The following is a 17,642-nucleotide window of genomic DNA, read 5'->3' as shown; positions in this document are numbered from 1 at the left end:
AATTTTTTTTTTTAACAGTATATAATTTACACAAAAGTAATTACCTCCCTTGCATGGACTCAGAATGAACCAGGCTATCCTCCTTTCTGGGTTGGAGAGGACAAAGGACTTCATATAACAGCAACAACAAAAACAAATACAACCAAAGTCCTCAGGCACATTGTAAAACAGTTGCTGTCACCTTCACCTTCACCATTCCAGTTTTGTTTGGTTTTTTGTTTTGTTTTTGTTTTTTTGAGACAGGGTTTCTCTGTGTAGTCTTGGCTGTCCTGGAACTCACTTTGTAGTCCAGGCTGGCCTCAAACTCAGAAATCCGCCTGCCTCTGCCTGCCGAGTGCTGGGATTAAAGGCGTGTGCTACCACGCCCGGCTACCATTCCAGTTTTTGCATCCTGAGTCAAAAGCACCAAGAAAAAGAAAAATTTATATATTTATTATTGACAAAAAGTTGTCTCAGTTCTGCATATGTTTTGTTAAGAAAAGGCTTCATCACTGTCCACCTAAAATCATTTGCAGTGCTCAAAGGAAGGGCCATATTCCTTGTGTTCTTCCTTGGTGAACTGTATGTATCTCCTAGAAGATGAACAGTAAGGCCGAGGTGCAACTGTCCATCCACACTTGTACTCGGGAGCAAGGATGCTGATTTTCATGGTAGTAGAAGCCAGAGGAATGATCTGCATCCTGTAGTAACCAGTGCCTGAGTACATGGGGTTACAGCCAGACAGCACTGGGTTGGCATTGAAGTCTTTGCTGACATTGACATCACACTTAGTGATGGAATGGAAGGTAAATTCATCATATTCCACACCCAGAAAGAAAGGCGGAAGGACACCTGGGGGCCGCAGAGTTGGTTCTTGCCAGTAACAATGACCTGGCCATCGGGCAGCTCCTAACTCTTCTCCAGGGAGAAGGATGCAGTAGCAGGCATGTCTTACGGGAAGTCCCAGGCAACATGGCACAGGTTCCCCTTGATGTTAACAATTGGCCGTGGTGAGGCTGTAGCCGTGCTTGCTCAGGAGCTTCAGAAGTAGTCTATAAGGTCTTGTCCAGCAGGATCACGTAAGGAAGAACATAGTCCCTGTAGATGGGCAGCGTGGGTGACCCTGTCTCCAGAGTCCATTGGGATGCAAGTGGTACTATCAAGACAGCACAGCCTTGGTGGCTATGTGCATGGCTGGGTATTGATGGTCTTGAACATGATCTGAGTCATCTATTCATGACTGGCCTAGGGTTCAGGGGGCCTCTGTAAGCAGCACCAAGTGCACCTCCAGGACCACACAGTCTCATTGTATAAAGTATGGTGGTGTCTCTGTCATCCAAGTTGGTGACAGTTAAATCCTCCATGGATACCTCAGGGTCAGGATGCTTCTCTTGCTCTAGGCCTTGTTACCCATGTAGGAAACGTGGCCAGTGCCACCATCACACCCCCAGTGCATTGGGCTGTCCCACCATGAAGCAGGAGACAGACTCGGAAGCACCCTCACCTATGAAGCCAGCTCTGTTAGCGCCAGTGCAGCAATATCTGCCTCCATGCCAGTTGGTGACAGGTGGGGACCCAGCGGTGGAGGATCTGAGAGAAGCCTGTGCTTGCCAGGTAAACGTGGATACCACAGAGCATCTTCCCTTATATGTAAGGAGCTATTTTTACAGCTCCTTGGGTATGAAGCAATTTTAGGCAGCGCCAACAGCAAACAACCCAAATATATTTGTATTTGTATAAGTACCTACAGTGGCTGGCTCCACCAACCCTGATTCTTGGCCTTCATCAGATTAGCCCTGGGCTCCTATATTAGATTATATGGAGACTCTTAAAATTTCTCATTAAATAAGGCTGATGTGTGCCTTTTTTCCCCGTCATAGGGGCTGACAAGTTACTACCTCTAACAACAAAACTTGTGTTTTTAGAGCATTGGGGATTGGATGCAAGGTCTCATGAATGCCAGCTCTCTACAACTCTATGTAAGCTCTCTACAACTCTTAGCCCTGGCAAGCTTTGTTTCCTAGTTTCTGTATCTGCCTTAGGCCTTGTTTGTATGAACATCCACTTATGTATTATCCTTGTAAAATTTTATGAACCTGTATAGTTTTTAAGTCTCAATAACTGATGGTGTGTAAAAGATTTGCCCAGTAAATACCTTAATGCACAAATAATACATGAGGTAAACTTTATAAAGGTTTTAGCATAAGAGGTCTTAAGTGATATAGGAGAAAATGGGAATGAGAAGTTGATGTAAGTAAACTTGCTTAGGAAATACTAGGTAGAATTTAGCAAACGAAGCACTCTGAATCTCAGCATAATTCTGCCAGGCAGGCAGGACGGCCTGGGTTAAAAGAGCTTTCCCTTTATTAATCTCTAAGATGGAGTGACTTCTCCCTGGGAAGGTGTATGGATTCTACAACATCACCCATTCTGCTGCTTTTGAAGCTTAAAAATGTCTGTTCTAGGACTAGAGACAACCCTTCTAGAGACTTTGACCAGACTACAAATTAATCTGGCACCAACTGGATTACTAGAAGAACCAAATTCTGTTGTACACATATATACAAGAATCCCACAAAAATCTGAGACTGTCAAAAAATTGGTGCTTAGATCCCATCCTCACTTAGGTCTCCTAGAAACTGGAAGAGCAGAGAAAACTAATGAATAAAGGTGGTCTTGTAGATATTGTCTGGGAGGCCCTTTGAAACATAAAACTGCCAATTGTAAATACACAGATATACAGAGTTTAAACTTGTGTATTAAAAAACGGAAAAAGCCTCTCGATACTCTCATGATTGCAGTTCCTCAAAATACTATCAGCTCAATACATACCACAGACTATTCTGAGGTGGCATATTCTAGTCTCAGACCTCCAGTCGTTTTCAGGAGGGACCCTCATGAGTAAGATATGTTTAAATGAAGCTGTCTTGCTTTGGTCCCCACCATCTCCACCAGATCTAAACACTTGGGCAGAGGTAAGGCTTGGGATGGTGTAAAGTGTACTGGGCACAGCAAATAACCACATTTAGAAAACAGTTATGACTATCTCATGTGCATGTTTTATCTCCGTGTGTGTCCTGTGTGCACACCTGGTGCCTGTGGAGGCCAGAAGAGGATGTCAGATCCCCTGGAACAGGAGTTAGAGATGGTTGTAAACCACCATGTGGGTACACTTTCAAAGTACTGCTTACTGGGGGCTGGGACATGACTCAGTGGTAAAGAACACTCTGGCTGCTCTCCCAGAGAACCAGGGTTTGTTCCCAGCACCTTCTGCAGTCGGAAGGTTCTCTTGGCAAGGCATTATTTTACTCTTCCACTAGGCGCATATTGTAAATTTAATAAGCAGTGAAATTCCACAGTTGGAGTTTGCCCCCTCGTGCCCTCCTTTCTACAAGGTTGACAGATGGAAACAATGAGAAATGAGCCATGTCTATTTTGGAGTTACTAGCTGTCCTTGACAGGAAACTAGGACGAACTGTCATTTTAGGAGTCCTGTTGTCTTAACGAGTGTTCTGATCTTCTTTCCATGTAGTTTTGCAAGTAGATTAGTAGTATGTTCTCTTATTGTTTGGTAGCTTTTGCAGACTTAAATCGTGAGTTGAGGATGAGATGAAGTTGTAATAACAAACCAGAAGGGACACTGGAGCCAGAACAGTATAGTAGAACTCACGCTTTGTCTAGACTTTGAGCCCAGGTCTGGTCCCCGTGATTTCAGTGCTAATCATTCCCTGTTTATAAGATGGTTATAATTTTTTTTTAAGATTTATTTTATTATTATATCTAAGTACACACTGTTGCTGTCTTCAGACACACCAGAAGAGGGCGTCAGATCTCATTGTGGGTGGTTGTGAGCCACCATGTTGTTGCTGGGATTTGAACTCAGGACCTTCGGAAGAGCAGTCAGTGCTCTTACCCACTAAGCCATCTTTCCAGATACTGAGAGGAGTACATGAGACTCCAGTAAGCTCTTCTATGGTATTGCTTAGATTATCACATTGTTTTTCTTGCATTTTTATGGTTGTCTAAAGACTGGTTGAGAACATTAATGATAATGAGTGAGAGTAATAGTAATTAATAATAATAAGTTGTTAGCTAACCTGTGACCTGTGTAGCTTGAGCCCTGGAACTCTGGCTAGGGAGGGAGTGAAGAAAGGATAGGCATACACATAGACACACACACAGTGAGGCTGGGATCAGATGGGGCTCGCTAACGCTACCACTACCACAGGAACCTGTGGATATTTATTAGATACAGCACAAAGAAGGAGTTAATTAGTCTCAAAGGAGATGTCTGGAGGCCTGCAGTCTCAGAACGTAAGCGTCCAGGAGGAGTAAGTCACGGTTGCTAGTCTTTGCAAACACTGAGTCTTCCATAGACACTCAAGACTCCAGAGAAAAGTCTTGCCAGTTTTCCATGGGCCAATTAATTGGCCTTGTGGTCCTCAGCAGGCTGTATCCATATCAAAATACACATTCACTCAGAACTTCACCATCGCTACACTCACCCTAATCTCTTAGAAACACCAAGAACAAAAGTAAGTTGGGGAAAAAAGGATTTATTCTACTTACACTTGCATGTCACTCATCATTGAAAGAAGTCAGAACAGGAACCTGGAGGTAGGAGCTATTACAGAGGCCATGAAGGACTGCTGCTTACTGGTTTACTGACTTGCTCAGTCTGCTTTCTTACAGAACCCAGGACCACCAGCCCAGGGTTATCTCTATCTGGAAATGGATTGGAGCCTTCCCCATCAATCACTAATTTAAAAAAATATATATCCTATATGCATGGCTGCATTCCATTTTGGTCATTAATATGAGAAGTAAACCAAAATTTCTTCAGGAAGTTCCTGAAACTAACCAGATTCACTGTGGTATCACAACTGGTAACTCCAATTTGGGAGATCCATTGTCTTCCCCCGGCTTCCAAGGGCACTGGACACACATACACATTAACAAATCTTTAAAATGACACCAGTGGTTTTTGACACATTGAGGGTTGTTTCTGATGAGTCTTCTCGTTGCTTTGTAATTGTTTGACCCATGTGATAATAGTGAAAATGGTACTTTGGGCTTGTGGACCAACCCTTTAAAAAAAAAAAAATAGCTGAGAGGCTGGAGGGATGGCTCAGCAGTTAAGGGCACTGACTGCTCTTCCATAGGTCCTGAGTTCAATTCCAGAAACCACATGGTGGCTCACAACCATCTGTAATGGGACCCAATGCACTCTTCTGGTATGTCTGAAGACAATGACAGTGTACTCACATAAAATAAATAAATCTAAAAAAGAAATAGCTGAGTCAATACCTTCTTGTCCACCAGAGGCTCCATCATGCAAGTGGGGCTACTCTGTACATTTGTGGACAAATTAAAAGATTATTACTTTGGTTTTGGAGTAGTTTGTTATGTAGCAGCAGTTAGCTGATATGGTTTCCTCGATGCATTTTCAGTCTCAGCTAATTATTTTGCACCCCAGTACCAACTAATTGTGTGGTTTTGTTTCCTTGCTTTTCCTCTTACCAGCTATTTGAGCCTGATGGTCTCATGCATTAGCAATAAGCTGGTAGAATTATAAGAACTAATGGGTACAGCCAAACACTGGGTGAAGCCAGGGGAACCCCCAAAAAGAGAGGAAAGAAAACATCTATGAGCCAGAGGGGTCAAGAACATGGCACACAGAATCAACTAAGCAGGGCTCATAGGGACTCAAAGAGACTGAAGTGACAGTCGTGAACTGTATGGCCCTGAGCTAGGTCCTCTGCATATAAATTATGGTTTTGTAGCTTGGGTTTTTGTGGGACCCCTAACAGCACTAATGGGGGTACCTCTGACTCCTTTTGCCTGCACTTGGACCCTTCTATGGGGTTGCCTTATCCAGCCTTGATAATGAAGGTTGTGCCTAGTCTTATTGTAATTCGATACACCAAGTTTAGTTGATACCCCCGGGAGGCCTGCTTGTTTTTTCTTTTCTTTTCTATTTGTTGTTTATTTTGGGCAATGGAGGAGGAGTGGATCTAGGGAAGTGGGGAGGTTGGGGGCTGAGGGGCTGGGAGAGGTGGAAGTAGGAGAAACTGGTCAAGATGTCATGTATGTAAAGAATAAAAATTAAAAAGAACTAATGGGAAAAGCACATCTCTAGATTCAATGAACACAAAACCCCAGTGTTACAAAGTAGAGTGCCAAATGAATTTTAAAGTAAATGTGATTAAAAATAAAAACCTAAGTAGTTGGCACATAAGAGAACGTGACACAAAATTATAAGTAAATGCTTGTTTAAGGAATAAGGGTTGAAGAAATGGTTCATTGATTAAGTGCACTAGTTGCTCTTGCTCATCTGGGACCCAGGTTCAGTTCCCAGCATGCACACATCCATGTTTAGTAACTCTGGCTTTGTGGGATCCTACTGCACATGGTGCACAGGCAAACACTTGAACATATATTTTAAAATAAGCATGGCGGCTCAGGCCTGTAATCCCAGCAATTGATCCCAGCCTGGGGGAGAATAGCCAGCCTAGGTTACCAAGTAAGATCCTGTCTCCAAAGATAACAAAGAGCATGTCCAAAATCCCAGCATTTGAGAGATGGAGTCCGGAGGATCAGGAGATCAAGATCATCATCCTCCACTACATAATGAGGTTCGGAAAGCCAAAGCTACCTGTATCTAAATTAAAGAGTTAAAAATAAAGGAGGGGGGAAACGGTAGAAGGCGGGTGTAAAATGTAGAAACTGGAAGAAACCAAAACACCAAACATTAGGGATCTAACGCAGTCTCGCTTGTTTCAGCACATGCTGGCCTCTAGTCAGGCAGTTTTCCAGCTTGGTCAGCAATTTACAGCACAGGAAAGACAAGCCCCCAAAGGACTTCCCCCTCCGTTATCTCACGTGATCATCACAACCTAGAAAGATAAAACGCAGATTATTCTGTCCTCTGGAAACAGACATAACAGAAGGGACATCACAAAGCTAATAACTGGCTGGACTCCCTTCTGTGCATCTTCTTGCAGCTGGGCCCTGGTCCTGATGTTGAGAGCCAAAGAAGTGGCACACCTGCGCCTGAGCAGAATGAGCCAACCAATGAAGAACCCGCATCCCAGGAGGAGGGACAGGGACGCTGCCAATGACTGAGCTCTCCCTGAGACAGATGTAGCTAATGAGGACTTCGTACTGCAGAGGGACGGTTGTTCGACCAATGAAAGACTGAGACCAGCCAGGCTGCTAGGCCGGATCGCCAGTGGGGCGGCAGGGCGGGGCGCACAGTCGAGCGCCAACCGCTAGAGGCCGATCCGCAGCGTGCTGCCCGGTCACCACCCGCCATGGCCCGCGCTGCCCCGCTGCTCGCCGTGCTGGCCACAGTCCTCACCGCCGCCGCTGCAGGCGGAGACGCACCGCCGGGGAAAATCGGTGCGGGAAGGATGCGGTGGGGTGCTCACTGAGGACGGGCGGGAAGAGGGTTCGCAGCTGACCTGGGGTAGGGGAGGGCTGCTCCGGAGACGAACTGAGTGTAGGAGAGAGGCTAGGGGCTGCTGGGCGCGGAAGAAGAGGGCACAGGGGAGGTGGTGATGGGGAGGGTGGCTTGAGCACCAGGAGAGGGCCACCTGGGAAGGAGGAGGCCCGGGCAGTAATAGCCACTGACAGCTTGCTGTCTTGCAAAGCACATGGTCACTGCATATTTGCTCTGGAGAAGCTGGCGGGTGACAGGACAGGAGCTGGGCGGGCGGAGGCGTTCGCAGGGGTCTGCTGAGGGCCTTGTGTGTAGCAGAGGCTATGACAGTGGTTCCTGCAGCAGGAGAGGCCCTTCCTTAGGACGAGAAAGTTCCGTGTCTGGAGAGCGCTTGTCAGGTTCTGCGGGCGCTAAAAAAGCCTTTGGAAAGAGTAACATTTAACCAGAACTTCCGGTCTGTAGAAAGCAGTTCCTTCCACAGGACAGAACAATAGATGGCTGGGGGTGGATTTGTTGAGTGACAGAGTGGGGAACCTTTTCCCCTCAGGCTTGTTAGGCAAGCACTCTACTGCGCAGTCCGATATGGACAACTCTTAGCGACAATCTTTTTTTTTTTTTAAATTATTATTGGTGTAGTTTTCCCCAACATTTCATCCCAAAGTTCTTCAGGCATACAGCAAAGTTGAAAGAATTTTACAATCTCGTCCATGTGCCCACCACCCACTCTGGCATTTGCTGCCAACGAATGCCAATTACATTCTGGTGCATTCCAAAATAAACTGCAGGCACCGGGCCACCTCACTAAACACACCATTGTGTAGTCTTTGTCACTAGTGCCGCCTTTGTTCAATTTTCTTTCTTCCTTTCTTTTGTTTTCTCTCTGCATGACTCAGATGTTCTCAAATCTCTTTGTACATGAATTCCGACAACCAGAAAGGCTGGGCTTCTGGTGGTGGGAGGGCAGGCGGGAGTGCCTTGGGACATGTGGGACATCATAGACTTGCCTGGACCAGTACAGTTCTAAAGTTTAATTGTGTAGGAAAAACTCCCCCAACAGGCCATAAAAGGTTAAAGCTGACCAAAGCATACTGGAAATCGATTTATGACTGAGAGTCCGTGGAAGAGAGAATCTTGGGGGTTGGGTATTAAGAGAAGGTCTAATGGAGGTTGACTTTGGGGCAGACTTGACAGGATAATGAAGAATTAGCCAGGCAGGGGCCAGGGATGTACAGTACTCATTTCCCTGGCAGCAGGGACCCCTCCCAGCAGAGCCAAATGATGATTCCATACCTTGCATCCTGCCTCCTCCTAGTTTGCCCCCAGACACGCCTCACCCATGCCCTTATCTATTGATGACAAGCTTCCCCTTAGCTATCCTGAGTGCCTTCAACCCCTTGGTGATTTGGACTGAACCTAGGAAGGAGGGCATAATCCTTGGGTTCTAGCAGGATTTTATCTCAATGCTTCTGGGTGGCCCTAGGACCCTTTAAAGTCCCCCTGATGGCCCGCTCCTGATGTCCTCTCTGCTCTCCCGGGCATGCAGGTTTTTCTCTAGGAATCCTACTCAAATGCTTTCTCTATGTGAAGCCTGTAGCTGCTGCTTTTTTCTCAGAATGCCCTGAAAGCCTGTGGTCCTACTTGGTTATGGATTGTTCTAGCTGATTGTTCAAGATTCTCTGCCCATTGGCTGCTTAGGCCTCTGGGAACCAAAACCCTCTTTGGTTCATCTCTGGGTCTTTGGTACATCTTATAGGACAAAGCAATGTCTGTTATGTGTGTCCCATAAGCCTGTTCACAGTGACATGACGTCTTACTTATAGCCTGAGAGAGTGGGAGTTGAGAGTCACCCCCAGACCTTGAAATGACCATTTCATTGGAGAAAATGGGTAATTCCGAACTCTTCCAGAAGAAGGGAAGAGAACAGAGTGGCTAAGAAAAAGCTAAGGGTATTCCTGGAAGTGACTATTTGGGTTTTTTTTGAGACAGGGTTTCTTCTCTGTGTAGCCTTAGCTGTCCTGGAACTCGCTCTGTAGACCAGACTGGCCTCAGAGCTCAGACATCTGCCTGCCACTGCCTCCCAAGGGCTGAGATTAAGGGTGTGACTCACTCTTGAGTACTGAGGGAAAGGAGTTGGTTATTTGAACGTGCCGTAGATATGTCGTGGACTTGACCACCTGCCAGGGTCTGGGAACAGAATCACCCTGCTTCCGCTTTGTCCTCAAACCCTTTGAATACGGTGTGGTAAAGGCAGAGTGTGCTGCCACGATACGTGTGAGAGATCCCCGCCTCTCCCTTGAAGGTGGCTCTGGCAAGCTGAGCTAAAGGGAGTCTTTATCTTCTGGCCTGGCTGGCTGGGAATACTGGGCTTTCAGTGAGAGGAAAACAGCATCTCGGATACAGGACAGGCAGAATCTCAGGGAAGGCAAGAGCCCAACCCAAGGGTTTCATAACGGAGTTCACCCTCCTCCCTCAGGGCTGCTTACTGAGTACTATCTGTCTAGACAGCGGTTCCCAGTAGCATCAGGTGGTAGGTTGGACTTTGACCAAAGGTTGACACACTTTGCTTATAAAGAGCCAAAGGGTAAATATTTGGGGCTTTGAAGGCCGGCTCCTGACCGTAGGTAAGAGAAAGGGTGTGGGCTTTATTGGCAGACGCCAGCAGCATCAGGAGGCTGAGAGGGAGACTCACTTGAGCCTAGGAGTTCAAAGCTAACCTAAGCAGCAGTGGTGAGACCCTACCTCAAAAAAGACCAGCCAGGCTTGGTGATTCGCGCCTTTAAAGCCAGCACGAGGGAAGTAGTGGCAGGCAGAGCTTTATGAGTTGGAGGCCAGCCTGGTTTACATAGGGAGACCTTGTCACAAAAAGGAAAGACAAAAAGAGGGAAGGAAGAGCTATGCCTATAAAACTTGTAATACAAACCTGTGCTTGCATTTTGGCCTGTGGGCTGTAGTGTGCTGACCCTGTAGCCAGCAGCCGAAGTGTTTGGTCAGTAACTTTTCACCAGTTAATCCTGAAATAAGCAAAATGGAGGAGGTGGGCAATTTTATAAAAATCGAAGTTTATTATCTGATTGTTTTTAAGCATTGATGATTGGTTGGTTGGTTGACTGATAAATGGAAAGAGAGCACATGCATGTCATGGCACTTGTGTGAAGGTCGGGGAACAACCTGCACAAGTTCGTTCGCTCCTTCCACTACATAGGTCCCAGGGCATGGTTTTGTTTGTCTGCTTGTTTTAGACAGGGGGTTCTTCATGTAGCCTTGGCTGTCCTGGAACTCCCTCTGTAGACCAGGCTGGCCTAGAACTCAGAGATCCATCTGCCTTCCCCCCACCCACCACCACTCACCCCCGAATGCTGAGATTAAAGGCCTGCACCACCTCTGCCCAGCTCAATGTAATGTTTTAGAACATTCTGAATTCTGAGGTTCTTTCCTTCTCTCCTGCTAGGGTCTTCCTTCGTCTGATGAGGGTGGCAGCAGGTACAAGAGGCGAGGGCAGCCCTTTCATTATTGGGCTTAGAGCATCTTAAACCACAGACTGAAATTGCCCCCTTTGCAATGTCATAAGCCTGCTAAGTGCTAGCCAGGGGCCTGCGCTCGGCACGGTACAGTGTGAACGTAACCAGTCTCTCTCTTGTGCCATCTCTCCTTCCCTGCCTGGTTTGGACTTGCTGACAGCTGTTATCGGAGCTGGGATCGGGGGCTCTGCTGTGGCCCACTTTCTTCAGCAACACTTTGGACCCCGAGTGCAAATTGTTGTCTATGAGAAAGGGACTGTGGGTGGCCGCCTGGCCACCATCTCCGTCAACAAGCAGAACTACGAGAGCGGGGCGGCCTCCTTTCACTCTCTGAGTCTCCACATGCAGGACTTCGTCAAGCTGCTGGGTGAGTGTCCATCACGGGGGGCTCCAGTGCCCCGTGCCTCAGGCTCCTGGGGGCCCAGACTCCCCCAGACCCTTAAGGTCAGATAGTCATTTAGCTCAATCTCCTCATTTTACAGATGGAGCAGCTGAGACCAGAGAGGGGAAAGAACTTGCCTGAGGTACACAGTGAGTTAGTTGCAGAGCCGGGATTAGAACTCAGGTTTGACTCCCAGACCAGTCTTTCCCTTTCAGCTTACTGCCTCTTAATTATGCAATTGCATCAGTGTCTCGTTGCCCACCAGCTATCTGGTACTCTACTAGGTAGTATGTGGACATTACCTCAAACCCTACCAGCCTTCAGGATGAGAGACAGAGCTCTCTCTAAAGAGACTGGAGCTCAAACCCTTAACTTACTTCAGCCGAGACAGCAGTGCAATATAGGCAATAAAGCCGGGACTCAAAGCCAGCCAGCATGATGTAAACTCCAAATACACACCCTGTTTGCTCAAGACGTCCCAGCTCTCGGAAGTGGTCCTGCAGGATCTTGTCCTGTAGATACACGAAATGGGTACATGCAAACTCATTCACTACATCAGGGTCTGCCTTAGCAGAAGGTTGGCATGTCCTCTCAGCCCACCCTCTCTGTACTTGGGGGTCAAACACAATGATATATAAGCACACGGTAGACTATGCAGGATGCTGTTAAAGAGCAGGGTAATGTATATGTTATTTCAGGGTTGGGGGAGGGAGGGACTAAATGATGGCCGTATACATACATATTCATGAGTGGAGTGTTCCATTGGAGTGCCGAGAAGCTAGAAAGAACTCGTGAGGTCAGGGCCCCATTTCAAAGCCAGCCCTGTCACAAGAGCCTTTAGACATTCCGGACATTTCCCTCACTCTTGGCTAAGCAGATCGCTGTTGAGAGAAATACAAAATGGTACATTGTTTTCATCTTCATTTCCGTATTTGCTAGGAAAAGCAAACTTTCTCAGTGTATTCATTAGCGTGCTGCTTACAGACAAGTGGCATATAGGAATAGACAGTTCCTGCCATTTGCATCAGGAAGGCCCCAGTGCAAAAAAAAAAAAAAAAAAAAGCTCAAGGCACTGCTTGGGCCTCCCTGGGTCCTTGAAGGGGAGCTGAGGGGACTGCTGGTCTCCCGCAGGGCTGAGACAGAGGCGCGAGGTGGTGGGCAGAAGCGCCATCTTCGGCGGCGAACATTTCGTGCTGGAGGAAACCGACTGGTACCTGCTGAACCTCTTCCGCCTCTGGTGGTACTACGGCATCAGCTTCCTGAGACTGCAGATGTGGGTGGAGGAAGTCATGGAGAAGTTCATGAGGTAGGGCCGGGGTGGAGCTGCAGGAACCTGTTAGGAGACCGGGACGCTCTTAGGAAGGAATTGATTGGTTGGAAAGTGTGAAAGGGGAGGGGAAGGTTAAGTCCAAGGGCGGGCCACAGTTCAGTGCAGGCTCAGAGCAAGCCCCAGCCCAAGGAGTGTGTGGGACAAGGGCCGGCAGTGTCATAACTAACTCCATTCTTTCCTCCCACTGAAGTTCTGAAGCACTTTGCAAACTCAGTAACTTACAAAGGCCGGAGTGTGATGTGCGTAGGTGAGGCGCCCGGGCGGAAGAGGACCGGGAGGTGGGGTACCGCTCGAGGAGTCAGGCCACCTGAGGGAGGCAGCCCGCTGCAGCACACCACAAGGAGTCGTGTCATGAAAATTTCCAACTTTTCAATGTTTATCGCCAGTCGGTTTTGTGAGCCAAGTGAAGCACTTGTGTAGGCTATATGCAGCGTGGGGTCACCCACTGGCAAGCTTGCGGTCCCCACTTCGTCGCTCTAGAACAGTTCTCAATCTTCCTAATGATGCAACCCTTGATCACAGCTCCTCGTGTTGTGGTGAGCCTCAACCATAAGATTTTTTTGTTGTTGCTACTACAATTTTGCTGCTGTTGTGAATCATAATGTCAATATCCGATAGGCAGGGTATCTGGTATGCGACCCCTGTGAAAGGGATATTCAGCCCCCAAAGGGGTCGCAACCCTCAGGTTGAGAACCACTGCTCTAGAACATTCTCTTTTCTTCCTCTTGCGTGCCAGCCCCTCCCTATTACCTCGAGACACAGAGGACAAGTGGCCTGAACCCACTCTGTACTCACGCCAAGCAGCCATGCCTCTTCTGTAAGCCCCTTGCTTCCCGGAGCCCTGAGCAGAGGCCCCATCACTGACCTTTCTCAGTGTCAGATGTATAGGTGTGGTCCCACAGCGCCCTTCCCTGCCTCTCTGCCCTTCTCCACTCCCTTTCCACTCTATGATTAGACCATCCAAGGTGACACGTCTTCTTGACATTCTCCAGATGTCCTCTGGAGATGCTGTACTGCTGCCCTGACTCTTCTTTCTTTTTAACTTAATTTATTCTTTGATAATTTGATATATGCATTGTAATGCATTTGGTCACTTCCTCTTCCCTCCTCCCTCCTCCCTCTCTCACTCACCTCTCTCCCACTCCCACCAAGTTCTCATCCCACTTTTGTGTCTTCTGCCTTGTTTTTGTGTTTGTTTGGCCATCCCCTGGGTCTAACCAGGGCTGCTCACAGGGGCATTGGTGTGGAGCTGTCCTCTAGAGTGTGGGTCACTCTCTGGTGATGACAGTGACTTCCTCTTCTCCAGCAGCCCTGGCTTGCCTTTAGCTTCCTAGGATGGGCTGGGGCCCCGTGAGCTCCTCCCCATCTGTGACTGAAGTTTTATAAGGCTCTATCTTCTGTGTGCTCTACACAGGCAGCTACAGTTGGTGTGAATTCGTGAGTGCCACAGCCATGGGTGTGCCCATAAGACTATTTCACAACACTCCTCCTCACCACCCAGCTTTTTTTTTTTTCCTTTTTTCTTTATTTGTTTATTTGTTTGTTTGTCTTGTAACCTCCTTTCTGCCTTTGCTTGGCACAGAATCTCACTGTGTCATCCAGCCTGACTCCCAAGTCCTGGAACTGCATTACTTCCGTCATGTGCACAGTCACACACGACCCCTCTTTCTCTCCACATGCTCTTCTCTCTCATCACTTTTAAGTTACCCTGCCATGCTGACTGTTCCCAACGGCGGAAGCAAGTTCTACCTGTCTTCTTCCATTCCTTCAGTCCTATCTAGTGGCCCAATTGAAAACCAGGCCCAAAAAAGGCAGCCATTCAAAGGCAAGCTAGTCCAGAATTGTATCAGCAGGCAGTTCCCATCTGTGCTACTTCGGAGGCTGAAATGAATGGAAGGGGGATAAGACAGGAGCTCTGAGCCAATGAGATTCCCGACAGGGCAAGCCAGAGGGAAGGACAGTAGTGGTATGAGGCTGTTGCCATCAACCCAGCTCGGTCCTTGAAGCCAGAGCAGATCTGATGCTAGGAAAACAAAATCCACTCGTGTTCAGAGACATCAGCACCTGGGGAATGGAGGGCTGCAGGAGGACCTCCTCTGGGTGGTCACCCCAAAAGCCTGTCTGCACAAGACTCCAGTTGCTCACTTCTTCCAGGATCTACAAGTACCAGGCTCACGGCTATGCCTTCTCGGGAGTAGAAGAGCTACTCTACTCGCTGGGGGAAGCCACCTTTGTCAACATGACCCAGCGGTCCGTGGCCGAGTCCCTGCTCCAGGTGGGCGTCACACAGCGCTTTATTGATGATGTCGTCTCTGCAGTCTTACGGGCCAGCTATGGCCAGTCGGCATCAATGCCCGCCTTTGCTGGTGAGTGTGCAGCCCACAGCCTGCCTGTTCTTCCTGCCCATATACTTAGGACAAACTGGGTCCCGTGAAGACCCTCTGGCTTATTACCATGGCCCACAGTCTTTTCTTTCTTTATGTTTTTAAAGATTGATTGATTGATTGATTGATCGATTGATTTATATGAGTGCACCATTGCTCTCTTCAGACACACCAGAAGAGGACATCAGACCCCATTGCAGATGGTTGTGAGCCACCATGTGGTTGCTGGGAATTGAACTCAGGACCTCTGGAAGAGCAGTCAGTGCTCTTAACCCCTGAGCCATCTCTCCAGTCCCCTTCTTTAATGTTTTTAAGTTTACAATCATGGTGTATTTACTGTTTGAAATCCACGCTTATGGGTGGGAGGAGTCTTGTCCTGGAATAAAGGCCCAAAATCTTTCTTCTCTCTTCCAGGAGCCATGTCACTAGCGGGGGCTCAGGGCAACCTGTGGTCCGTGGAAGGGGGCAACAAGCTGGTTTGTTCTGGTTTGCTGAAGCTCGCCAAGGCCACCGTGATCCACGCCACAGTGACCTCTGTGACCCTGCACAGTACAGGTAAGTGAACCGAGCAGGAGTCATGACCATCCTTTTCCTAGTCAGCCCTTCTTTCTCTTCTGTGCCTCAACTTAGTGTAGGAAGTATTTTTTCAGAAAAATCAGTGGGAGGCCTACCAACACTAGAGGGCACTGTCGTGGTTCACAGACCGAGCTAGGAAGCTTCCCTCCACAGACTCCTTTGAGCACTGAGAATTTGAGTGACATCCTTACCTCAGCCAGTCAGCATTAGAACCAGCGGAAGGGCCGGGGCTTTCTAACAGCCCAACCAGTGCTTGCCCAACAGCTACGCCAATATGACCGCCCAGCTGCCCCTGACCCCAGACTCTCCCTGCACCCCCAGTGCTGGGTCCCAAAGGGAAGGTCGGTGGGTATCAAAATGACCGCTTATCTTCTCTCCTGCTAGAAGGGAAAGCCCTGTACCAAGTGGCGTACGAGAGTGACAAGGGCAACAGCTCAGACTTCTACGACATCGTGGTCATTGCCACACCCCTGCACCTGGACAACAGCAGCAACAACATCACCTTTGAAGGCTTTACTCCGCCCATTGAGGACATTCAGGGCTCCTTCCAGCCCACCGTGGTCTCCCTGGTCCATGGCTACCTCAACTCTTCCTACTTCGGTTTCCCGGACCCTAAGCTTTTCCCCTTTGCCAACATCCTCACCACGGACTTCCCGAGCTTCTTCTGCACACTGGACAACATCTGTCCCGTCAACATCTCGGCCAGCTTCCGGCGGAAGCAACCCCAGGAGGCGGCCGTGTGGCGAGTGCAGTCCCCGAAGCCCCTCTTCCGCACGGAGCTGAAGACCCTCTTCCGTTCCTATTACTCAGTCCAGACGGCGGAGTGGCAGGCCCACCCGCTCTACGGCTCCCGCCGCACCCTCCCGAGGTTCGCCCTCCACGATCAGCTCTTCTACCTCAATGCCTTAGAGTGGGCGGCCAGCTCCGTGGAGGTGACGGCTGTAGCTGCTAAGAATGTGGCTCTGTTGGCTTATAACCGCTGGTACCAGGACCTGGATAAGATTGACCAGAAGGACTTAATCCATAAGGTCAAGACTGAACTGTGAGGGCTCCCAGGAGAGCCCAGGAACTCTGCGCCACACTGAAGATAAGGAAGGTGGAGCGCACTCCAGCCGCGCAGGACTGACAAGGCCACACCCATGGGCTGTGTGGCTTTCTCTGCTTTCATGGATTGAGCAGGGTCCCCCATGTGGGCCCCGGGTGATCTACTGTCTGCTTATCTAAGGATCCTCTTAGAGGCTGCCTTTTTTTTTTTTTTTTCTTTTTTGGAGAGATGAAGAAAAGGGAAGGAAATTCAAGTCAGTGTTTTAGCTTTTTTTTTTTTTTTTATGGAGTTGGGTTTTGGGTTTTTGTTTTTTTTGTTTGAGGGGGTGGTTTTGTTTTGTTTTGTTGGTTGTTTTTGTTTTGGGGGATTTTTTGGTTGTTTTTGTTTTGTCTTGTTTTGTTTTGTTAATGTTTTTCAAGAAGAAATATAAATTTATCCTCCAAGCTACTTCTGACTTCTTTTTTTTTTTTTTCCACTAAAAGCCAAGATGACTGACAAGGGATATAGAGCAGAGAACTCAGTTTTATTTCCTTCCTGTCTTCCATTCCCGTCTTCTCAAAATTGCACAGCCTTGTAGTAAAACAACCAGATACTAAAAGCAGAAGGCAAGGTCAGAAAATAAGCATTTGGATGGGCTGTTTGGAGAGGGTTCTAGCTCAGAACTTCCTTAGAGATCGTCTCCACTTCCTGAGGGAGAGACATTTACCCCCCCTTACCCCCCCACTGCCTTTCAGTAGAGCTCTGGGCTGCCTGTCAATCATGACGAATGGAGCCAAGCTGGGCTTTCGGGAGATGCTTCTGACAACCACTGGAGGTATCGGCCATTCTCTCTGTGTGCCAGCGTACAGGAGTCATGGGATAGATCTGTTTTGCAAGTCCTCAGAGAGTGGTCCTACCTCACCCTCAAAAGGAGGCATGGGACAGAGTTCTTCAGAGCTTCATCTGGTTCTTTCTCTGGCCCTAAAGAGAGAGAGAATTATGCTTTGC

The 17,642-nt window shown here is 48.1% G+C and overlaps 1 protein-coding gene across 1 annotated transcript; it reads left to right on the top strand.

Annotated features, from left to right (window-relative positions):
* The first annotated feature begins 7,237 nt into the window (after nt 1-7,237).
* Nucleotides 7,238-17,098, top strand: Pcyox1l (prenylcysteine oxidase 1 like). The gene is made up of 6 exons (XM_021214635.1): nt 7,238-7,380; nt 11,099-11,305; nt 12,452-12,626; nt 14,805-15,016; nt 15,449-15,589; nt 15,995-17,098. The coding sequence occupies exons 1-6, from the start codon at nt 7,293-7,295 to the stop codon at nt 16,654-16,656; spliced, it is 1,485 nt and encodes a 494-aa protein (XP_021070294.1). The 5' UTR covers nt 7,238-7,292; the 3' UTR covers nt 16,657-17,098.
* Nucleotides 17,099-17,642: the final 544 nt, after the last annotated feature.

This window comes from Mus pahari, chromosome 15 (assembly GCF_900095145.1).
Source record: "Mus pahari chromosome 15, PAHARI_EIJ_v1.1, whole genome shotgun sequence".
Lineage (NCBI taxonomy): Eukaryota > Metazoa > Chordata > Mammalia > Rodentia > Muridae > Mus > Mus pahari.
The sequence above is the reverse complement of the archived record's forward strand: the minus strand, read 5'-3'. Positions and strand labels throughout refer to the sequence as shown.

Coding starts and splice junctions, on each gene's coding strand:
- Pcyox1l (XM_021214635.1), top strand. CDS start 7,293: ATGGCCCGCGCTGCCCCGCTGCTCGCCGTGCTGGCCACAGTCCTCACC. Junction 15,017..15,448: donor ATCAATGCCCGCCTTTGCTG/GTGAGTGTGCAG, acceptor TCTCTCTTCCAG/GAGCCATGTCACTAGCGGGG. Junction 15,590..15,994: donor TGTGACCCTGCACAGTACAG/GTAAGTGAACCG, acceptor CTCTCCTGCTAG/AAGGGAAAGCCCTGTACCAA.